Source organism: Ruditapes philippinarum, unplaced genomic scaffold (assembly GCF_026571515.1).
Source record: "Ruditapes philippinarum isolate M1 unplaced genomic scaffold, ASM2657151v2 ctg140_1_1_1_1, whole genome shotgun sequence".
Lineage (NCBI taxonomy): Eukaryota > Metazoa > Mollusca > Bivalvia > Venerida > Veneridae > Ruditapes > Ruditapes philippinarum.
Window position 1 is genome coordinate 38,924 of NW_026852852.1, and position 24,968 is coordinate 63,891.

Sequence of the window (24,968 nt, forward strand, 5' to 3'; positions counted from 1 at the left end):
CATGCCCCTTATCACCGGCTTAAGCAAAACTCATCTGCAGAGTCAGGGCCTTTGTAACTCGGTCAGTAATACCCTCACAGAAAGAACTACGTACTAATAAAACTGTTTGCAAAATATTTATTAGGTTTAACTGCTTTCATAAATCAAATAGGCACATTTCATTTTCCTTTTTTATTCAGCTCTGCAATATAAAAAAGCCACACATAAAGACATGCATTGCCGATAAATCATCAATTTATTAAAAAAAATGATTTTGTTATGTTAAAGTCAGTGATAAGTATATTTTATGTTAAAACAATATAGTTTATAGTACACTGTAAAGTAAAGTCTAATAATATTTTATTGTGAAAAAAGAGAAAGTGTAATAAAGTTTTGATAACAACTAGCATGAACATGAATCCATAAAGTAGGAAATAGATGGTTGATCATAAATCTTAAAATGGAAATATGTTAACTTATTCATTAATAAAGGAACAGTAAACTATGTGTTATTGTTAAACGATCATAAATTCAAATTATATCAATTTATTCCCCTTACAATGTTATTTCTAATGTGAAAACAATAAGTCGAAATTATCAATTAACTATACACCTGGAATTAAGTTAAGCTCACTCGGCATTTTGCCACAATTTTGACATAACCACAACTGAAACTTTAAGTTTTATTTGGGCAATGGTACTAAGCCCATTTAGTCAACCTGCAACAACTGGAACAAGCTCTGCACCGATAATGACAAAGTGTACCTCAAAATCGCATTAGACGCCTTATTGTATATACAGTATGAGGAGAAGGGTTGAAGCTATCATCCGGGCACGTGGCGGCTACACACGTTATTAAAAATTTGGCTACATTATTTGATTTATGGTTACGTAATCGCCAACATTTACCAAAAATATCCACAAGTAAGTGTTTTGCAAACGCTCCAACACCATACTAAAACATATTTTTGGTAAAAAAAAAACACATTTGCCTATTCTTCAATAATTTGGTGAAGAATAAACTGAATTCATAAATTTACTGGTTTATGATTACTAAATTGTTATCGCTGTTATCAAATTACTATTTCTAAGCTAAATTAAGACGTCATCTCATGACAGTGCAGTCAATCACAAACAATTTTTAATTTTCGGGGTGTGCTTAACTATTTCCAGGTGTATATTTATATTGCATGAGTGATGTTTACCTAATGAACAAAAGCTAGCAACACCTAAGTCATTGAATTCACTTACTATATCAAATGTACGAGTGTGACACGCCAGTTCCAAATTGAAGCTAAAAATTGTGTGGTGAAGTCCTTGAAGTACAGCTGTCTGTACACAGGTCCGTGTCACAACATTTCAAAATACAGTGGTCATCTTTAATAACATATATGTGTTCACAAAGCATAATAAAAACATGAATAGTTCTTAAATGTTTCTTTGATTTTTTATTCTTATTATTAAATGCTTGTTTGAAGATTGGAGACATTTCGTTTTCGAAACATTGTGTACATAATTAGCTCTATAGATTGTATAGACAAGCATTTTAACGAATGTAACGAGTGCTGTACATAAAAAGATAATAATCCTTTTCAGCTATCGTAAGAAATCAAAGCACAGAAGATGCTGAATTTGTTTTTGTCTCAGAATGTCAGAAGGGTGTGGGTTGTGAGATTATAAACCAATTTGTTTTTATAGTGTCTCCAATGCTGTTCCCAGTGTTATAACTATAGTAAATTTGCTATAGACTAACTGCAACACTGATATTCAATTCAATGTTTATTTGTCTTAACAAAAATTGCCTGAACTGGGACTTCAACTACAGACCTCTCGCTTCCAAGGCAAGGGTGTAAACCCCTCGACCACGGTGAGTTATAAGACTGAGGAGTACCATATTATTCTAAATTAGAGTTTGTAACCTTATTAATTTCGGCGTTAATGTACATATGAAGGGACGAAACCGCTTCGTGGAGTTTGGACAACATGGTCTGAAATTTCGTTATCATTATTTGTTTGGTCTGACGACCCAAACAAATAAAAAAACCACAATCGTCCTATAGAAGCGACATTATGATCTATTTGTAGCATTAAGTTATAATAATAATAATAATAATAATAATATCAACATTAAATCATTCAAAATTAAACTTTTTTACTTTACATTAATGACACATTTCTTTATTTATCGATCAGTAAAACTGCGTATCAATACGCATCCTCAGTCTGAGAGCTATACATTCAGAACACTGTATAAGGCGCTGCGCGAGCCTGTCCTGGATCTCTATGAGAAAGGTAGCTGCTGATCATATTTTATTTTTTTGTAAAAAGTTAATCTAGGTTTTTTATTTCCCACCCTCCGCACCCTTTTTTTAGATTTCAGGAGTCAACTTTCACACAACACTTCGTCATGACTGGGACAAATGTTAATGCTAGGCGACGGAGTACTTAAATTTATTACAGTCAATTGCTAATCGAATAGACATTAGTCAAATGCTTGATGAAACCGTTGTCGGTACTCTTGCACTATAATGTTATGATCCAAAGGACATCAAAAATGATTGTGTGAAATATCGGACATACATAAAAAAACAACACGTGTAACCGTCGCGGTGCATATCAATTGTGTCAATGTTGCAATATTTCATATTTGACTAATCATCTCAGCTGAAACTAAACATAGCGTTTTTCTATTTGCTACCGTTGTCAGAGCAAATATGATGTGTATATAAAGTTCTTAAATTGTTTTTTATACCAAGTCATGATAAAAATTATTTGCAAAAAGAAATAAAAAGGTATTACAAAAAAGTATTTTCTTCTTGTATAAGACTGATTTATAAGCAACTTTCTTTATAAAATTGGAAAATAGTAATCCCTAAGCTAGTGGAACTGATATATTGGAACCAACATAGAAACAGGACGTACCTCTAAGGAAAGCTCTTTACTTAAAGAAGCTATATTTCGTTTTGTATTTTAATGTTGAAATCCAATAAACAAACATAAAATGGACAGCACTTAGCTGTTGAAAATACAAAGCAGAGTACATTAAAAAATGTAGTAGGTTAAAGGTATAGTTATGAACATATAAATCAATGATTCAAACGTTCACTGTTATATGATATAATACATGCAGTCTGTTTTCAAAAGAATGTCAAAAGAAGTACATACTTTTTGGAAACATATCCCGAATCTGTCGCTTTCTAATGATGTGTGTTAATACGTACTCAAGAGTTCGAAGCTGTGTGTCACAAACCTGAAACATGAAGTGAAAAATACTTATTAAAAGGGGTTTAACATCCTAGTAATAAACTCTAATGCAAAAGAAGTTTGAAAAAAGTTTTCGGATATTTGTTCTCATTGTTCGGAATAATGAAATTATATGATGTTCTGTTCAATTACTGATGTTATTTATCCATTACCGCACAAAACTATAAATAATTTGCCCATATAAATGGTTATTTGAAAAACAAAATAGAGAAAAATGGAATCTCTAAAAAAGCACAAACCGACAAAGTTAAAATACACAGTACTGGAAAGTGCAAGTAACCGTTCATGGCCCAAAGCTTCGGCTTAAGCATGACACATTTAGAAATAAACCATTCCACCCTGTTGTTAATCATAAACTAAAACTTGTACATATACCAAATATTTTTATGATTTGAATATGATATCGAAACCCAATGCATAGCTTCTTAAGCGTTCGCTTATACGGTATGCTTAATTCAATAAACATGGATGTGATGATATAAGACCAAGAAGATTCTGAAGCAAAATTGTAGTAAAATATTCTGTTTACTTTATTGTCTTCAAATAACAGGGACAGTTTTTGTATATCTTTAAACTGAAAAATGACGTTAGGGAATGAAAGCACGTTGACTCGAATAATTTCGGATGCATTACACATTATCTGGCATATGTTGCCGTTCGGACCGGAATATCCGTCCCGAAGGGACCCGTTGGCTCGCGACTCATCTGGTACCTCCATGCCAGATGAAATTTCCGGCATGGGTTAAACTCACGGAAACGCCAGTCTGCTATGCAAGAATTATATTTTCTACTTCCGATCTTTGAATAAATCAATAAAACACGTAAAATCAATAAATCACCCAAACAGAATTTGATGCAATCTTCACAGACTATCTTTTCTGATATGATAGACATCATACATATCTTGGGATAAACATATTAAACAAAAAAAGTGCCAACAGTACCTTTAGGAAAATGTTGCAAACATTGGTCCATGCTGCATTCTAAATGGAAATTAATTATTTTAAAACGTGTGTTGAGTTCTTCGATTTACTTTTACTATAAAAACATTACTCACATCAGCTTTTTCACAACCCTTTTGGTAATGAAATTGTACTGTTGTGTTAGCCAATCTTTTATACTTTCTTTCTAGTTTGCAAACCTGGAACATTATATATGTAAATGATAAATAAATGCACAACACTTCACAACATTGATAAAAATGGATACATCGCATATAATTCAATCAATTAAAATTGGATTTAAAAATTCATTTATCATTTAAAATGTTAATTACATGCAAGCATCGACTTCGAGCCAAAATGTAATAAATACCAATCCTTTGCAAAAACATAAGCCTCATGAAAACTAATCCCTTGCAAATGCCAATCCCTTGCAAATACCAATCCCTTGCAAATACTAAAACTTATAAATACTAAATCCTTGGAAATATGAAAACTTTATGAATTCCATACCCTGCAAATACTTAAGCCTTGCAAATACCAATTCCTTGCAAATAATAAAGCCATGCAAATACTAAACCATGTAAATTTATACTAATCACTTGCAAATACTTAACCATCACAAATACTAAAAACCCTTGGAAATATTAATACGTAATGAATACCAAACCCTGAAAATACCAATCCCTTGTGAATACTAATACCGTGCACATTCTAAAGCCTTGCCAATACATGCCCCTTGCAAAACTATCCCTTTGCCAATACTAAACCTTTGCAAATACCAAAGTATTGCAAATGCCATAACCTTGCAAAAACCAATACCTTGCAAATACTAAAACCTTGTCAAGGCTAACCCGTTGCAAATATTTACCCTTGACAAACACTTAACCTTGCAAATACTAAAACCTGGGAAATATTAAAACCTTATGAATACCAAACCCTTGAAAATACTAGAGCCTTGCAAATGCTGAATACCTTGCAAATAATAATCCTTTTTAAATACTAATCCTTTGCAAGTGTTAATACTTAAGCCATGCAAATACAATAATCCTGCATAGCATATACTTATTACTTGCAAATACAATTCCATTGTAAAAACCAAATTCTTTAAAATACAATTTACCAGTTCCTTTTTAATACCAAGTTTGCGACCCCGCCGTTTTATTTCTTAAATCTCGCTGCACGCCCCCGAGGGGCGAAGTTTTTATTCTTTAAACTTTGCCCCGCGCCCTCGCTAATTAGCCTGTTTTCGCTCCGTTTCCTCGCCATTTTAACTTGTTAATTTTCGACTTTCCGCTTTGCGAGGTCGCGGGGTGAAAACACGAATGGCAGTAATCAGCCACGATAGATATCTGTTAATGGCATAGATAAATAATTGACATTACAATGTTGTACTACAAGAAATCTTACCTCGTCACTATTACACACTTTAATCGTGTCACAATCGCTGCTGTTAATGCCGGAGTCACAGTTATAACATATCGGACCTCTTGGTGAAGGGTAGCCTTTGAGAAACAGTTTTAACAAGTTAAATGTTGATTGTGCATATCAAAGACGCCGCCAAATGATGTGTACAGTCAATCAGCATTGAAAATCGTTCTCTATTACAGTTAAATATCCGAAGCACAAATCAATTTGTTCTCCATGTTCTTGGTACGTGCTCGTTGTTTAATAATAAAGTTGCATATTTTTGTGAAAAATTTGAACTAATGCATAAGTTCACAAAGTAATGCCAGGTCTGATATTCTTAAATGTTTGTCTGTTGCGAGAAAGACTGAAACGTCTTGTCGAATCAAAATAAATTGGATAACAAATGAAATGATTGGTAAACTAATAAGATAAATGTGCCGAGAATATACCAATTTAATGTGCCGAGAATATACCCATTTGAATATTGGTACGAATTACATAATGTTCGAATGATTTTAAGGACAAACTGTTCTGCAGTGATCTCCCCTTACATGCCGTAGCGTAACCGGTTTGTTGTACTTTCTTAACGGTTGAGAGAGAGCTGCCTCTCTGATAGTGGGAGTGGTTAATGCTTTGTTGATTCAAAAAATGATATTGATCACAGTGTCCTGGTTCCTTTCTACCCCGTCAGAGAAAGACTTAATACTAGCGTATGGAGCATAATATCAAATTTAATATGTCAATTTAAGTCGGAGCCGAACTTAAAAAGAGGCGAAGCAAATGAAGTAAGTGACACTGCCTCAGTCGTCACCTCACTAAACTGTTAAGTTTTAGAACGATCGACTATTGACTGGCTCTTTGGCACGTTATTTATTATGTAGATAAAATTAGATAATGATGAAAAGAATATGATATTCAAACATGGCAGTTAAACGTTTATTCTTATCCCTTAAAGCTCTGTGACATATGTTGTACATCAGAAAAGCTTTTTTCATTAGAAAATTGAAAACAGTGTGATTTCGTTTAAACAAAAAAAATCCCAAAATCAACTCTAAGATTTTACACATTGCTGTATAGGCAAATGCATATCTACTAGACGCCGCTTAATTAGTAATGCGTTATCACGTGGCATATTACACGTGCATTACAAAGAAATCCGCCATTTCAGTAGATGTTCGTTACATACATTTAGATTGAGCGATTTAGGCGTTTAATTTATCTATCTATATGTTGGGCTTCTGACAAGTTATGCATTCACTTTTATGTGCAGTTCTAGCATGATACATTTATTTTGCAGTCTTTTAGAAAATTAGTTTGACCAGTGTATCTAAATTTTGACCTCTGTTCTGATGTATACTAGCTTGATATTGTGATCAAACAATAATCTGAAAAATTAGTGATTCCTTTTAGGAAACTTAATGAATATTACAGCATCTCAATTTAACTAAACAGTTTTGTTTACAAGAGCTGCATTAGACCAATTATTTTAAAGATGCCACAAATAATATTTGACCTGTACAGTATCAGTTAAACAGCTTTTCGAAAGGTTATTTTACCCTATATAAACTTTTGTTTGTATATATATAACCCAGGTTGCTGGGAGAGGGTTTGCAAATAACAGTCTATATTCGGCCCTATAACAGCCAATAATATTAATGAAAATACAAGACCATCAGCAATATTACTGTGTATTTTTCCCAAATATAATATGAAGGTAATTAGAAATAAAAAGAAAGCTCCCAATTTATCGATATCTACATATTTACACCAAAGCTGTACATCCGAAAGAAAAAAAAATAACTTTATAAAACATCTTTAATTTTTAATTTTCGCTTACACTTATTTCTGTATTAAAAAATAAATATAAAGGTAAAACAATGTAATGCAAAACCTTATTTGAAACAAGATGTTGGTCGTTACTAAGAGGTGTTGCTCAAAAGATGTTAAAAATACAATGTATTGTCAAAAGTCTAATTTTCGAAATAATTGAAATTGCTTTTGTAGAGAGGTAAATGCTTTACAGGGGGACACGCTATTTAGAGGTTTACGCTAACGGTTTTAACATGAGGTAATAAGTAAACCTTGATATTGACATCCAGCGTTGTTACACAATGTTCCATTACAACATTCACTACATATGTAAGCACTGTCAGCTTTATTCAATACTGCCCGAGATACATCACATTGCTTTGTATACAAATAAAATATATTTTATTCATTTTAATGATATCTCCAGATAAAGAATATGTATGTTTTCAATGTATATTAAAAGTAATTTAAGTATCTTGACTTTTGCTCCAACAACCCTGCCTGGGATTTAGGCGTTGATAGTTTTTGCTTCTTCATAACATTTTTTTTCTTTTTGCTTATTCATAACATATGCGCTATTTCGTATTCGTTCGTGGTTTTAATAGTGTCGATTTGCAAAACAGAAACATAAAAAAATCGACAGACTGGACCCCAGACTGCCTACAACCATATGCGATCGACTACAAATACAGCTTTTATTTTGGAACTTTGCCTTAGTTTGCAATGCATTTTTTTATCCAGGCATAAAAATAAAGCAGAACACAATATATTTCTAGCTTGATTGTCTTCACTCTTGTGACATTTTTTTCTTCCATTGTGAAGGTTTAATATGATTAAAGAAAAATGAAGGCTTATGGTTAACACTTGAAAATAAGATAAAATGGTACTTGAGGCTTATTTATAGAAAAGCTTACCATCGTGTCTCTACACCCAAGATTATATCTTTTTTCTCCGTCTACATTTAAATATACATCAGTAAAACAACTCTGAAACGTGGTCGAGATCACACCATAAACGAAATAAGCAAAATCAGCATGATAAAACATCAACATAGATATGCACAAATGAAAATCCTTTTTGTCAATGATATCCGGTGTATATATTGATTCTTTGTTCGATTTACGTTTATTTAAGCAAGGTATCTATTTTTCAGACCTATTGAGTTGTAGGTAAAAACAACAATGAAATAAGTGTTATTGATGACGACTCTTTCACAGGATATAAGAAAATTTATCATATTTTTCTATAATACATGTAATAAATAGAAAATGATATGTAATCTACAAAATTTTGTACGAGCGTATTTGATTTAATGATTATGTTGTGTATATATGTTTAACCAAATCTATTGATTGGGAAATAATAAAACCTGAGTGTACCTGGTGAGAACCACATTTTTGTACTGTAGAGCAATTAGCTGGTCCAGTAATGTGAGAACACTTCAAACACGTGATCAAAGCTCCGAGAAAATAAAACATTAGTATACATTTAAGCAGCACGTCCCTGATTAATGCTTATTTTCATGAAAATAGTGAAAATGTAATTAAAGGATAACATTGTATATTTACCAAAAGGAAGCCATTTACACATTATCAATAGTACTTACAACCCATGTTAATTATGCAAAAGATGTCAAAATATGCAAAAGTTGCCCTTACAGCGTTAGATATGCTGTAGAAATATAGTAACATATAATGAAAAAAAAACCATTATTCGCACATAACATGTAAATTATTACTCGAATCTTGAATCTTTCTACATTTCCTTAACTTCTTAAATTTGAATTTATCGAAATATTTTCGCTCATTTTGACGCATGCTGCTTTACTGACATCAAAACTTTTAATGATGATGACTGTTATAAATAGCCAAGCAACATAAATAATTAAGTTGAAAACGTTTAAGTGTATTTTTTGCTGTTTAACCCTGGTTTTCTATTCATAATTGAGCTTTTATGGCGTTTTTTCTTCACAAATCCTCACATTTCTTACTTGTTTCTACCGGGTATATTATAGTACAGTTCAATTAATTAATTAATTCTTCACGTGTATTTGCTACTTTGTACTAAGTTTCATAATAATTATGTTTGTCCTATTCACTGCACATATTTTTAGTTATTGTTCGGTAAAATCATAAAAAGGGGCCATACTGTATACTATGGTATGGTCAGTAAACGCAATTTAACAGGTTTGTTATTCCTCACGTGGCTATTCATAAATATAATTATTGTAAAGTATCATGCAATACTATATCAAATGACATAGACATTCTGTTATAAATCTTCCACGGAACAAAAACGGAAAAATGAAAACAACAACATTTTACTGTTATAAAACGTTTTATGGATAAAGATATATACTTTAAAAGATTGGAATTCATTTAGTTGATGATTATTAAACGTACTTTCAGTTCTACTGCAGGTTTAATGGTAAAGGCATTTTACATTAAAATGTTTCATTAAAACGTATTTAAAATGTATTTTTGTTCATGTATTGATAGGACACATTTTAGGAAATTAAAATAAACACATTTGTTATATTACCTTCTGTGTTATAGACACAAAGTACCGAAATAACAACAAGAAGTAACATTGCTATATCAGCGTCTGAAATATGTAAAAAAAAATGTGCAAACATGCACACAACTTATTATTTTCATGCATTTATGTTAAGGCTTCAATTGACATAATGTCACTAATGAATGTATCAATCAAAACCTGATATGCCTGCAAGAGGGAGAGTATAGGCTCAATAAACAACTAACTACCCATACTGAATTATCCGATCTTAAACACTTTTATTAGCCAGTTTAAGCCTAACGTGACTTTATTATTATTATTTTGAATTTTATTGATTTATATAAATAACAGTTCATCACAGATCATAGTATACACAAACTAAAAAAAAGAAAACGAAAAACCTTACCCAGTATAGATTATACAACAAGGTGATCTATTACTTGAATGTGTTTTATCCCTGTATAGTGTGTCTATCAATGTTGAACAAGAACAACGGCAACAACAAAAACAAAAAATAAAATGAAACAAAATCACCTAGTTTGATCATTGGGGTCAAAGACATTGTTCCATATTTAATCTCTGCGTTATCTAACACAGATAAAACCTCCCAATTGCAATTCATATTATTTTTGTTGTTTTAAAATTCAGACTGACCTTGTATATTGACATTAATTTATCTATTTTAGCGTAAAAAGGTCATAATGTATCGGTAAACATAATACCGTACACAATTTTTCAATGTGTTACTATATACAAATATACAATAATACGAGACTAATACATGGCAAACCAGTAATCAAATCCGCACATTTTTGTGATCATTTTTCTTTCGAAAAGGTAAATGACACCTGCTATCAAGTTAGTTTAGGATAAGTTAAATGCTGTCACATTGTAGCGCTTACATGAAACGAATACCAATCATATATTGAAACCGTAATATGACCAAAACTGTTTATATATAATAATGTATTTTATTTATATTTGTAGTTTAGAGTGGAATAATTAATACGTACACGTCATAACATTTTTATATATAATCTAATAACTTTGAAATTACTTTCTCTAATTTTACAAACCACCTTTTTGTTACGTTTAAGGGTAATACATCGTTTTTTGTTGTTAAAACTACCGAAATCCACATATTGTGTGGCCAATTTCGCAAACTGATATATTCAATACTGGATTAGCAGATGTTTACATTATGTCTGGCATTGTTTTCTTACATCTTGAATCCTTCAAATAATTTAAGATACCTAAAAAGAGTATTATGATATGCCCTGTCAATAAGATGTTTATAGCTTCATCTTTTTTTTCTTCAAATTTCATGATAAATTATTAACGTTTTTAAATTCAATTTTAGGTTATAATCTAATTTAAATGGACGAATTGTTTTATTTGAAATTACCTTATCAGTTATTATTATTAAAGCAAGCCAAACGTAAAAAAACTCATATTGGGACTTGCCAGTTTTACATTTGTAGGAAAACTCCAATCGCCCTTCCTTTTTGTGCATTATTTTATTGTAAAGCGGGCCCTTAAAAGGACCATCAACGTCAAGCTAACATGATAGCTAAGATTATAACATAAGGATCAAAAGTACCTGACTGGCTCCGGTACCATAGCTGAACTATGTAAGTTCTTCAAAATAGAGGAAATGGAATCCCTGAAGTATACCTAAAACGTCAAAATAGAAAATGTTGTCCATGCCCATAAGCACCGGCTTAAGCAGAATTCATCTGCAGAGTAAAATGCCTTTGTAACTTGGTCAGGAATACCCTCATAGAAAGAACTACGTACTAATAAAACTATTTGCAAAATATTTATTAGGTTTAACTGCTTTCATAAATCAAATAGTCACATTTCATTTTCCATTTTTATTCAACTCTGCAATATAAAAAATCCACACATAAAGACATGCATTGCCGATTAAATTTTATCTATTTATTTTGTTATGTTATAGTCAGTGATAAGGATTTTTATGTTAAAACAATATATATTGTAGTTTCTATTACACTGTAAAGTAAAGTCTAATAATATTTTATTGTGAAAAAAAGAAATGATTAATAAAGTCTTGATAAAAACTAACATGAAAAAGAATCCATAAATTAGGAAATTGATGGTTGATACGAAATCTCAAAGTGGGTTTATGTTAACTTATTCATTGGTAAAGGAAACTTAAACTATGTATATTTGTAAAATGATCATAAATTTAAAATATATCAATTTATTCTCCATACAATTTTATTTCTAATGTGAAAACAATAAATGAAAATGATTCGTCGAAATTATCAATTAACTTTACACTTGGAAATAAGTTAAGCACACCCGGCATTTTGCGTACATTTTGACATGACCACAATTGAAATTATAAAATTTTATTTGGGCAATGGTACTAAGCACCTGTAGTCAATCTGCAACAACTGGAACAAGCTCTGCACCAATAAAGACAATATTTACATCATAATCGCATTAGACGCTTTATTTTATATATTGTATGAGGAGAAGCACGTGGCGCGTGGCGGTTACACACCTTCTTAAAAATTTGGCTACATAATCTCATTTTAGGTTACGTAATCGTCAACATTGACCAAAAATATCCACCAGTAAATGTTTTGCAAACGCTCAAACACCATACATAAAACATATTTTTGGTAAAAAACACATTTCGTCGCTTGAAAACTGTAATGTTCTATCTCCAAATTTAGAGTTAAATACACTATTTTGTCGTCCGTAATGGACTGTTCTATCTCATTGGCATGTTATATTTGTGCTTCAGAGCTTCATAAATAAATTACAACGAAACCATCCTGTTCTTTCTCCATCAATTTAGTATGTCTTGATAAATAGACTGTTCTAACTTACTGGACTAATCATATCACCGATAAATGTCACGTGACCTGTGGGCTATATGCAACATACTGTTTTAAATCCAAAATTATCGTATCAAAACAAAGCATAAAATCTCGTGATAGCAGGACACCCGCCATGTTGTACGAAACATCTTGAGTTAGATGGTTTGTAGTTTATTTCATATATAAATACTAAATATAAGTATTGAATAATATTATGTAATCATTTATTCCCTCAAACCATTGACATTTTAGTATTAAGTCCTGTAAATTTACCGCATGTGATTAAACAACAAGTAAAACTGATCATGATTTGAAAGTAATTTCGGATGTGTATTTTCGGATACAAACAACTGTGATCATACAATTTCATCAAACAAATTCGTAAAAAAGAAAATTTGGTATATGTTATTCTGTCTCAGAAACCAATTATTTATCTTTATAACAGACACATATGAGTTTAAAAAATTGACTGTACACATTGACAATATGAAACAAAAGCATAAGATGGTTTAAGTTACTGACCAATGTGGAATATTTTGGAAACTATAACAGAACTCCAAATATCAGGCTTTTGATAGATTAAGACAAAAGCATTTCTGGGGCAAAAAAGGACTTTCAGAAAATTTATAGATATTATACACTTACATTTAATATATGTTTTCGAATGCGTTAATGTTATATAACTAATAGATTGCTTTAAAGTAAACACATTTTATACCAAAGACAGAAGGAAGAAAAATATTCTTATACGTATATTTTGTTTGTCTTGTAATAAGTCTTTGAATTTCTAAATGAATATTTATATAGCATTATGTTTGTAATGTTTTTGTACACGAACAATCTTTCAATATTACATTTTTCAAATATAAGTCATGCCTGCTCCACCTTTAAGGTATTTTCTAGCAGATATGTTTTCATTGCCTATTTAAGTTATAGAAACATTTTTTTACATACCTTCAATTAGAAGAACTTCTTACCAACACAAACAGAACGTGTAAAGCGCAAAACAAAATAATTACTACTATTTTATACTTTTGGAAGGAATTTGAATTTGACCATCTTTTGAATTTTCTTAAAAGAAATCTTGAAAGATTTTCCAGCATTCTAGAAAATTTGAAAGTTTTCTATTCCCGTTTGCGGCTATAACTTTCTTTTTCCAGATATTGAATCACTTTGAATGTGGCCAAAGTTATGAAAATGGATAAAATGTCTACAAAATTTATGTGGGTATATTTTTTTTATTTATTTAAATTATTTGTTTAAATGTCATTTAATAATGTAATGGATTTAAGCATTTTAATAACACTTCGAATGTCATAGTTCATTTAGTTAGATACATATGGTCTAAGAAATAGTGTAGTGTCAAAGTCAACTAATCAAGGGATAATGAGCCGAGAGCATTTTTGGCAGCCTTTTAAAGATAAAACATACTGTTTTATATGATGTAAATCAATTCAACTTAAAAGACATAATGTTCTAAGTCACATTGAACACTCTGATTTTAACAATTTTTGAAAAAAGTTACAAGGACTGTTCTTTCTCCAAATGTTTTTTTTTAGGTTTTTAAGCAAGGAAACATTAAAATCCACATATCTTTAACGATATTGAGATGTTCTCTCGACATCACGTTTAGTAGTTTTTAAATTTTCAAAATCCGACAATAAATAAAAAAGTTATTCAATACTAAATCTTTACATGCCATTTTCTTAAAAACAACAAATTGGCACTTAGAACAAAACGTTTTTCAAGCGACGATTTCCTTATTTTTCAATAATTTGGTTAACGATAAACTGAACTCGTAAATTAACTAGTTTATGATTACTCAATTGTTATCGCTACTTATCAAATTACTATTTTTAAGCTTAATTAAGTCCAATATTTATATTGCATGAGAGTTTGTTTCCTATAAAACAAAACAAAAGCTTGCAACACCAAAGTTATCGAATTCACTTACTATTTCAATTGTTCGAGCATGACACACTAGTTCCAAATTGAAGCTAAAAACTATGTGGTGAAGTCTTTGAAGTACAGCTGTCAGTACACAGGTCGGTATCACAACATTTCAAAACACAGTGGTAATCTATAACGTGATAAATGTGTTTACAAAGCACTTAACCTGAATATGTAATAGTTATAGTACATGAAACGAGTTAGTTACGAGGATATAACACTGACTGGGGCGACATCAAGTGGTGTTTCTGCTAAAAAATGGCGAGGCCGTAAGGCCGAGACAATTTTTTTTGCAGACACATCCCGAGAGTGCAAAAAAATATACAAAAGACATCAAATGTTAGGGGCGGATTGTAAACTGTCAAGATTATAGGGCCTTATTTCAGTTGAAGTAATTCATTCAGCGGATGTACCTTTTGATTAAATGAGAGTAAATTTCTTTTCATTAATTATCTTTGTTTATATTTCACATTATATTTAAATATTTATTTTATTCTGTTGATTCCATTTTTTTTAATTATTTTTTTGCTACTGGGAATGGTCGTTACCACTGCCCCATTGGAGCCTTTATGAAAAAACTGCATTGATATATACAAGGTGCGAAAAAAACTCGACCGATATATAACAGTTGAATTTTTTTCCTATATGAATCAATGAAAAAACTGTACTGTTATATATCAATACAGTTTTCAAATGCTCATTGAAGTGTACTGAGTATAATGGGTTAGTCAGAACAAAGGAAAAGTTCCAAACCATGCGATAAGTCTTAAATATTTCTTTGATGTTTTCTTATTATTATTAAATGCTTGTTTGAAGATTGGAGACATGTTGTTGTCGTAACATTGTGTACATAATTAGCTCTATAGTTTGTATAGACAAGCATCTTTAGCGATTTTAACGAGTGCTGTTAAACAATTAATAATTCTTTAGAGCTATAGTATGACCCTCCTCCAACCAAAAAAAACACACAAAAAACAACAACAATAACAACACACACAATCGTCCTAGTAAAAGCAACGTTACGAATTATTTGTAGCATTAAATTAAAAATATGATTGCAATCATTTTTGTATTTTCTGATCGCAAGATCAGTAAATACAAAGCTAACATCCACGGTCTAACACAAAATTTCCTAACATACCTAACAACGCAAAGTAGTTCTCACTCAAAACTGCTTGAAAACCAGCGATTTAAAAGAAAGAATAATTTTTAATGTAGGCATTTAACGAATTACAGTGCATTAAAAGTTTAGATTAGTCAATAGAAATATGAGGTTACAATCACAAATTTCGCGGATGAATATCTTTTATACCCAATGAAAAATGTTCGGCAATTTCCGTAAAGCTTAATCAAAGAAAATGCTATTTTTAGCTATGTAGATTACCGAATACCCCAGAGTTTAGAACACAAATAAATCTGACTGTTGAGTAGTGGAATATATACATGTTGGACTGTTTTGGCGAGAAGATTTTCGCTAAATTATTTTCATCAGTGTTAAACAACAGGTTTATCATGAACAAAATACCTCAAAATTAATTAGGATTACAAACACGAAATAGAAATTCTCAGTTTAGAATTATAATGTATTTGTTTTTATTCAAGCTACATACGTATTACTTCACAGTGGTGCCGAGCTAGCGCGCTCGTTTAGGGTGTGAGAGGCCTAAGGTTCAAATCCTAGTTGAGGCAACTTTTTTTTTTTGAAGTGTCTTTTTAAGGAAGTAGCCACGATATGCAAGGTGTGGCTGTCATAAAAAATGAAAAATGATTTTTTGATGCAACTCTAGTCATGCAAAATTCCGTATGTATCAATCTCAAACTGTTATAGTAAAAAATCTAAACGCAGCCGCTGCATAAGATGAATTATAGTGTATAAAAATAAACTTATACAGGAACATACATACAGATAGTCAGTATGATTTAGATTGCAAAGATCAGAAAATACCACAGAGCTTGCAGCCCTTTGATTGATATAAATAAGCTACTAGAACTGATATATTACAACCAACATAGAACCAGAACAGCCCAGTACCTGCCGATGTCTAGCAAGCTTTTGTTTTGTATTTTGATGTTGAAATTTCATAGACATTGAATCCAAATCAAGTAGGTTAAAGGTAAAGTTATGTATATATAGATCAATGATTCAAACGTTCACTGTTATATAATATCATACATGCGGTCTGTTTCAAGAGAATTTCAAACAAAGTACATACTGTTTGGAAACATATTCCGAACCTGTCGCTTTCCAATGATGTGTGTTATTAGGTACTCTAGATTTCGAACCTGTGTGTCACAAACCTGAAACATGAAATGATAATACTTATTAAAAGGGGTTAAACATCCTAGTAATAAATTCTAACGCAAAAGAACTTTGAAAAGAGTTTTGGGATATTTGATCTCATTGTTCGGAATATTGAAGTGATATTATGTTCGGTTCATTATTAATTAATGCTATTTATCCATTACCGCACAAAACTATGGATCATTTGTCTATACAAGTGGCTATTTGAAAAACAAATTAGTGAAAAAATGGAATCCCAAAATAACGAACAAAACGATAAAATTAAAAATGTACGTTAATAGAAAGTGCAAGTTACCCTTCATGCCCCTTAAGCATGAAACATCTAAACAATAAGCTATTCCACCCTGTAGGTAATTATAAACCAAAACGTAGTACATATACCAAATATACTGAAACAAAAAAGAAACTTTCTCCAAGTTTGAATGTAGATATGTTAGTACAGTTTTTCAATTCTTTTGAAACTCGATTTTTACGTTGAATAAACATATCGGGCTTTTATACGGGGATTAGCTGACTGATTTTGCAAACAAAACGAGTTTTACAAGCTACTACATGTATATAAGTGTGTACATCTACCATGTGGTACCCTTGAACAACTGGCACATACTTTGCGAAAGTTTTTTTTTGGTTCAGTATATCTTTTTATGATTTCAGTATGATATCGAAACCCAATGTACAGTTTCTTTAGCGTTCGATAATACGGTATGCTTAATTTAATACACATGGATGTGATGATATTTTCTAAGACCAAGCAGATTCTGAAGCAAATTTGTAGTAAAATATTCTGTTATTGTCTTCAAATAGCAGGGACAGTTTCTGTTTATCTTTAAACTAAAAAATGAACTAAGGGAATGAAAGCGCGTTGACTCGATTAATTTCGGATGTATAACATAATTATATTTTCTACTTCACATCTTTGAATAAATCAATACATCACGTAAAATTACACTATATCAGGCCATCTTCAAATCAATAGGATAGACATCACACGTATCTTGTTATAAACATATGGAACAAAAAAGTGCCAAAAATACCTTCAAGGAAATGTTGCAAACACTGGACCATGCTGTATTCTAAATGGAAATTAATTATTTGAAGACGTGTGTTGAGTTATTTAAATTACTTTTACCATAAAAACCATACTCACATCAGCTTTTTCACAACTTTTTTGGTAATGAAATTGTATAGTTGTGTTAGCCAATCTTTTAAACTTTTTTCCTAGTTTGCAAACCTGGAAAATCATATTTAAATGATAAATAAATGCACAACACTTCTCAACATCGATAAAAAAGGATAAGTCGCATATAATTCAATCAATTGAAATTGGATTAAAGAAATCATTTATCATTTAAAATGTAAATCACATGCAAGTATCAACTTCTAGCCAAAATGTTACAAATACCAATCCCTTGCAAAAACATAACCCTCGCAAAAACTGATCCATTGCAATACAAATCCCTTGCAAATACCAATCCCTTGCAAATACTAAAAACTTACAAATACTTGGACTTGGAAATATTAATACCTTATGAATACCACACCCTGCAAATACTAAAGTCTTGCAAATACAAATCCCTTGCCAATATTTAAGCCTTGCAAATACTAAACCCTTTTGAAAACAAAAAATTTGCTTTGTTAATACAAATCCCTTGCAAATATTTAACCCTTTCAAATACTAAACCCTTGAAAAAATTAATACCTTATGAATGCCAAATCCTGCAAATACTAAAGCCTTGCAAATGCTAAATTGCAAATAACAATCCCTTGCAAATACTTATACCTTGCACATTCTAAAACCTTGTCAATACTAGCCCCTTTGCAAAGATCTAATCTTTGCAAATTCGCTGGCATTGCAAATGCTAAAACCCTACAAATACCAATCCCTTGTAAATACTTATACCTTGCAAATACTAAAACCTTGTCAAGGCTAACCCGTTGCAAATACTTACCCCTTGAATTTACTAAAAACCCTTGCAAATACTAAACCCTTGATAATATTGAAACCTTATGAAAATCAAACCCTAGCAAATACTTAAGCTTTACAAATGCTAAAGCCTTGCAAATACAAATCCCTTACAAATACTAAAGCGAATACCTTGCAAATACTATCCCTTGAAAATACCAATAATTTTATATACCAATCCCTTTACCTGTATTAAATAATGTATTCTGTCAAATATCAGCATATTTCTGATATCTGGTAATGGCATAGATAAATAATTGACATGACAATGTTGTACTACAAGAATCTTACCTCGTCACTATTACACACTTTAATCGTGTCACAATCGCTGCTGTTAGTGCGGGTTTCACAGTTATAACATATCGGACCTCTTGGTGAAGGGTAGCCTTTGAGAAACAGTTTCAATAACGTTTAATTAGTAATGCATTCTCACATGGCATATTACACGTGCATTACAAAGAAATCCACCACTTAATAAGATGTTTGATACATATATTTAAATTGAGCAATTTAGGCGTTTAATTCATCTTTATGCTGATCTTCTGACAAGTTATGAATTCACTTTTAATTGCAGTACTAACATGTTAGTTAGAACTTACATTTATTTTACAGTCTCTTAGGCAATCAAATTGACCAGTGTATCTAAATTTTGACCTCTGTTCTGATGTATACTAGCTTGATATTGTTTTTACATTTAATAATCAAACAATAATCTGAAAATTAGTGATTCCTTTTAAGAAACATAATGAATATTACAGTATCTCAATTTAACTAAACAGTTTTGTTTACCAGCGCTGTATCAGATCAATTATTTAAAAGACGACGACACAAGTGAATATTTGACCTGTACAGTATCAGCTAAACAGATTTTTGAAAGGTCATTTTGCCCTATATTTACTTTTGTTTGTATATATAACCCAGGTTGTTGGGTGAGGGTTATATTGCAAATAACCGTCTATATACGGCCATATTACATGTTAAAAAACAACATTATGTTCAAACAAATATACAGGTTAAAACTTTGTAAAGCAAAATCTTATTGGAGACATTGGTCGTTACTAAGAGGTGTTGCTTTAGTGAGGATAAACTTAATTGTCAAGTGTCTAACTTCCGAAATAATTGAAATTGCTTTTGTAAAGAGGTAAACGATTTACAGAGGACCACGCTATGTGGAGGTTTACACTGAATGTTTTTGGTATTAGATAAAAAATAAACCTTGATATTGACATCCAGCGTTGTTACACAATGTTCCATTACAACATTCACTACATATGTAAGCACTGCTAGGTTTATTCAATACTGTCCGAGATGCATCACATTGCTTTGTATACAAATACAATATATTTTATTCATTTTAATAATATCTCCAGATAAAGAATATGTATGGTTCCAATGTTCATTAAAAGTGGTTTAAGTATCTAAACTTTGCACCTACAGCCTAGCCTGGGATTCAGGCGTTGATAGTTTTTGCTTATTTGTAACATTTTTTCTTTTTGCTTATTTATAACATATGCGTTATTTCGTATTCGTTCGTGGTTTTAATAGTGTCGATTTGCAAAACAGAATCATAAAAGAAATTGACAGACTGGAACCCAGGCTACAACCATTGCGATGGACTACAAATACAGCTTTTTACTTTGGAACTTTGCCTTAGTTTGCAATGCTTTTTTGTATCAAGGCATAAAAATAAAGCAGAAAATAATATATTCCTAGCTTGATTGTATTCACGTTTGTTGACATATTTTCTTTACTTTCATTGTGTAGGTTTGATATGATTAAAGAAAAATGAAGGGTTATGGTTAACACTTGAAAAAAAGATAAGGTGGTACTTGAGGCTAATTTATAGAAAAGCTTACCATCGTGTCTCTACACCCAAGATTGTATCTTTTATCTCCGTCCACATTTAAATATACATCAGTAAAACAACTCTGAAACGTGTTAGAGATCACACCATAATTATACGAAACTAGCAAAATCAGCATGAAAAAAACATTAACATAGATATGTACAGACAAAAATCCTTTCTGTCAATGATATCCGGTATATATATATATAGATTATGTGTTCGATTTACGTTTATTTGAGCAAGGTGTCTTTTTTTGTCAGACCTTTTGAGTTGTAGGTAAAAACAACAATGAAATAATTGTTATTGATGACGACTCTTTCGCAGGATATAAGAAAATTTATCATATTTTTCTATAATACATGTAAAACAGAAAATGATATGTAATCTACAAAATTGTGTACGAGCGTATTTGATTTAATGATTATGTTGTATATATGAATTCACTGCCTGTTAACTAGACAACGTACTCCTATATTTGTATAAGTCTACAAAATAAAAGTTCTGTTCTGTTTAACTAAATATATTGATTGGTAAATAATAACGCCCGAGTTGTACCTGCTGAGGATCACATTTTTGTACTGTAGAGCAATTAGCTGGTCCAGTAATTTGAGAACACTTCAAACACGTGATCACAGCTCCGAGAAAATAAAACATTAGTATACATTAAAGCAGAACGCCTCCAGATTTATGCTTATTTTCATGAAAATTTTGAAAATGTAATTAAAATCATAATGTTGTATATTAACCAGAAGGAAGCAATTTTTTAACATTATCAATGGCACTTACAACCCATGTTAATTACAAAAAGATATGCAAAAAGGCCCTTACTGCATATGATACGCAGTAGAAATATAGTTATATAAATAACCATTATTCGCACATAACATGCAAAGTATTACTCGAATCTTGATTTTTTTCTACTTTTCCTTAACTCGTAGTACAGTCTTCTCAATTTTAAATTATCGAAATATTTTCGCTCATCTTGAGGCATGCTGCTTTACTGACATCAAAACTCCTAAATATGATGATTGTTATAAATAATTTAGCAACATAAATAATTAAATTGAAAACGTTTAAGTGTATAACCTATATACATGTATATAAAAAGAGTTGTACTACTTTTTTGTTGTTGTTGTTGTTGTTGTTTTTTGTTTTGGCTGGGTTATTCAAGATCATTAACCCTGGTCTTCTCTAAGGAAAACTAGCCATAATTGCGTTTTTCTTACGAAATCCTCACATTTCTTACTTAATATTTTATTATAGTAGAGTTCAATTAATAAATTAATGCTACAAGTGTATTTGATACATTGTATTTTTTGCATTATAATTATGTATGTCCTATTCACTGCACATATTTTTAATGTTTGGTAAAATAATACAAAGGGGCCATACACTATAATATGGTATGTTCAGTAAACACAATTTGACAGTTTGTTTTTCCTCATGTGGCTGTTCATAAATATATTAATTGAGTGTGGATTGTAAACTTATTGTATGTAGTGTGACTAAAATGATTAAAGAATACCTAGAATGAAAGTATGTCTTAGTAATTTTATTGAAAGCGAGCATTGCATGCTTGAAATCATCGCCAAACCTACAACAATCGTGGCGGAATATTGTGTTCTGGGGCATTTTATTCTGATTTATGTAAAATATTCATGTAATACTATATTAAATAATGACATAGACATTCTGTTATAAATATTTCACGAAACAAAAAAGTAAAAAATTGAAAACAACAACATTTTACTGTTTTATGGATATAGATATATACTTTAAAACATTGGAATTCATTTAAGTTGATGATTATTTAACGTACTGTCAGTTCTACTGCAGTTTAGTGTTGATTTAATGGTAAAGGTATTTACTTTTATAATGTATGGTATTTCAGGTCATGTATGGATGGGGCACATTTTAGGAAATTAAAATAAACAAATTTTACCTTCTGTGTTATAGACACAAAGTACCGAAATAACAACAAGAAGTAACATTGCTATACCAGCGTCTGAAATATGTAAAAAAATGAACGAACATGTACATCACTTATTATTCTCATACATTTATGTTAAGGCTTCAATTGTTCTGAACGGTCTATTCTGATTTTCCATTAATTTTTCGGGCATTGATAAAAAGTAAAGAAGTGTTTTTTTGAACGTTCTTAGTTTTAGTTTTGTTTATACGAATTTATATTAGTTCGGCTGTATTGGAAGCAATAAGCTTATTGAAACACTCTCGAATTCATTCCACTAACTAGTACTTAGCAATGAGTGTAGTTTCTAGCTAAAGGCAAGAACATTTTGCTCCCCTGACGAGGTTAGAACCCACGCGGTCAGCAATCCTTACATTACTAATTCGAAGCGTTAACCACTCGGCCACGCCGCAAAACAATTGAACGTTCTAATAGAATATTTACCAAAATAAATGTTAATACAGTGTTAGGTAGTTTCGTTCAGACGTTTATATGATGAAAAATAAAATTCAGTTCTAGAACAATATACGTATCTGCTGTTTACAGATATATTATGACGGATCATATATCTTACACTTACCAATCTTTTCGTGGCTTGTTGTCATGTATGATCTACATACAAATTAAAATCACTTTACTATCAAAATAATGATATTAAGAATTCAACACTTATCAGAGTTGTGTTAAACTATATAAAAATATTGACTGATCTGATTTACTCTATACCGCCTCGAGAATACTTCAGATTATCCACTAATCTGATTCCTTTTTATATGCTCTAGAATTTTTCAGATTTTCGATTTTTCTATTTACCTTTATATATGCTCGTGAATATTTAAGCCTATATACTGATCTGATACTCGACAATATTTCAGATAATTGATTGATGTGATTCCCTTTATATATGCTCGACAATATTTCAGATAATTGATTGATCTGATTCCCTTTATATATGCTCGAGAATATTTCAGATAATTGATTGATGTGATTCCCTTTATATATTCTCGAGAATATTTCAGATAATTGATTCATCTGTTTCCCTTTATATATGCTCGAGAATATTTCAGATAATTGATTGATGTGTTTCCCTTTATATATGCTCGAGAATACTTCAGATAATTGATTCATCTGATTCCCTTTATATATTCTCGAGAATATTTCAGATAATTGATTGATCTGTTTCCCTTTATATATGCTCGAGAATATTTCAGATAATTGATTGATCTGATTCCCTTTATATATGCTCCAGAATATTTCAGATTATTGACGGATCTGATTCTATTTTATATGCTCAATAATATTTCAGATTATCGATTGATCTAATAACCTGTATAAAATGTATATGCTCGTGAATATTTCAGATTATAGGTTGATCTGATTCCCTTTATATATGCTCGACAATATTTCAGATTATCGACTGATCTGATTTCCTCTCTATATGCTATTGTCTTTTGAACGCTGTTTGTATTGATGTTTAAATTGCATACAATACATTAATCGAGGGCTCTTTATAATGTTGTTATAACTTTTGACCTAATACTTTAAAAATATTAATGAATCGTTGTGAAAGTTTATGTATATGATTCATAAATTTAATAAAAATAATTAAGTGTTTGTTTAAGCCATATTGCATTTCCCAGATTTCAGAATGTTTAAAAATATATTCAAAACTATTTTATATATACCTAATATGAGAATGAAATTAATTTGAAATAGTTATAAAACAAGTATTGACATATGTAAGTTTATATAAAAACAACAACAACAACAACATAAAACAGGGACAATTACATCCATCAAAACGAGTTACATAAATTCAATATATTACTGCTTTAAAATCATTATAGTAATTCCCTTAACCACAATTGCATATACGCAGAAGAAAATAATAGAAAAGGAAAAACACAGTTATCTCACCTAGTTTGAACTCGAGAGTCAATGCTTTTCTTCACTCAAACAGCCTTATATCCGACAAGATAAGAAAAAGTGAAACATTTATAAAATTATCGTAGATATTTTGAAATTTTGACTGATCTTTCCTTGTTGCCCTACATTTATATCTTTTTTTTCAGTTAGACATTGGCAAAATTGTACATGTCAGCATTTACGTTAATTTCAAATAATCGTCTCTACTGATTTACTTAAATCATACGTCATGAAATGACG

General features: G+C 30.8%; 2 protein-coding genes across 3 annotated transcripts; both read right to left on the reverse strand.

Annotated features, from left to right (window-relative positions):
• Positions 1-100: 100 nt before the first annotated feature.
• LOC132726262 (uncharacterized) lies at positions 101-10,502 on the reverse strand. Of its 2 annotated transcripts, none has more exons than XM_060711548.1 (10): positions 10,455-10,502; positions 9,945-10,007; positions 8,783-8,862; positions 8,318-8,389; positions 7,676-7,781; positions 5,595-5,689; positions 4,301-4,384; positions 3,145-3,229; positions 1,231-1,356; positions 101-181 (listed from the first exon to the last, which is right to left on the reverse strand). In XM_060711548.1, the coding sequence occupies exons 1-9, from the start codon at positions 10,480-10,482 to the stop codon at positions 1,274-1,276; spliced, it is 696 nt and encodes a 231-aa protein (XP_060567531.1). In that variant the 5' UTR covers positions 10,483-10,502; the 3' UTR covers positions 101-181; positions 1,231-1,273. The 2 variants fall into 2 exon arrangements, with proteins under 2 accessions (XP_060567531.1, XP_060567540.1); XM_060711557.1 differs by having other exon boundaries at positions 10,327-10,460.
• A 4,224-nt stretch (positions 10,503-14,726) lies between these two features.
• Positions 14,727-22,837, reverse strand: LOC132726273 (uncharacterized). Its single transcript, XM_060711570.1, has 8 exons — positions 22,776-22,837; positions 21,389-21,468; positions 20,844-20,915; positions 20,203-20,308; positions 19,279-19,373; positions 18,172-18,255; positions 16,936-17,020; positions 14,727-14,852 (listed from the first exon to the last, which is right to left on the reverse strand). The coding sequence occupies exons 1-8, from the start codon at positions 22,822-22,824 to the stop codon at positions 14,770-14,772; spliced, it is 654 nt and encodes a 217-aa protein (XP_060567553.1). The 5' UTR covers positions 22,825-22,837; the 3' UTR covers positions 14,727-14,769.
• Between the last annotated feature and the right edge of the window lie 2,131 nt (positions 22,838-24,968).

Coding starts and splice junctions, on each gene's coding strand:
- LOC132726273 (XM_060711570.1), bottom strand. CDS start 22,824: ATGTTACTTCTTGTTGTTATTTCGGTACTTTGTGTCTATAACACAGAA. Junction 21,469..22,775: donor TTGTGTCTATAACACAGAAG/GTAAAATTTGTT, acceptor ATTTTCTCGGAG/CTGTGATCACGTGTTTGAAG. Junction 14,853..16,935: donor TCGGAATATGTTTCCAAACA/GTATGTACTTTG, acceptor ATCACGTTATAG/ATTACCACTGTGTTTTGAAA.
- LOC132726262 (XM_060711548.1), bottom strand. CDS start 10,482: ATGTCTTTGACCCCAATGATCAAACTAG. Junction 7,782..8,317: donor TTGGGTGTAGAGACACGATG/GTAAGCTTTTCT, acceptor TTGTATACAAAG/CAATGTGATGTATCTCGGGC. Junction 1,357..3,144: donor TCGGGATATGTTTCCAAAAA/GTATGTACTTCT, acceptor ATGTTATTAAAG/ATGACCACTGTATTTTGAAA.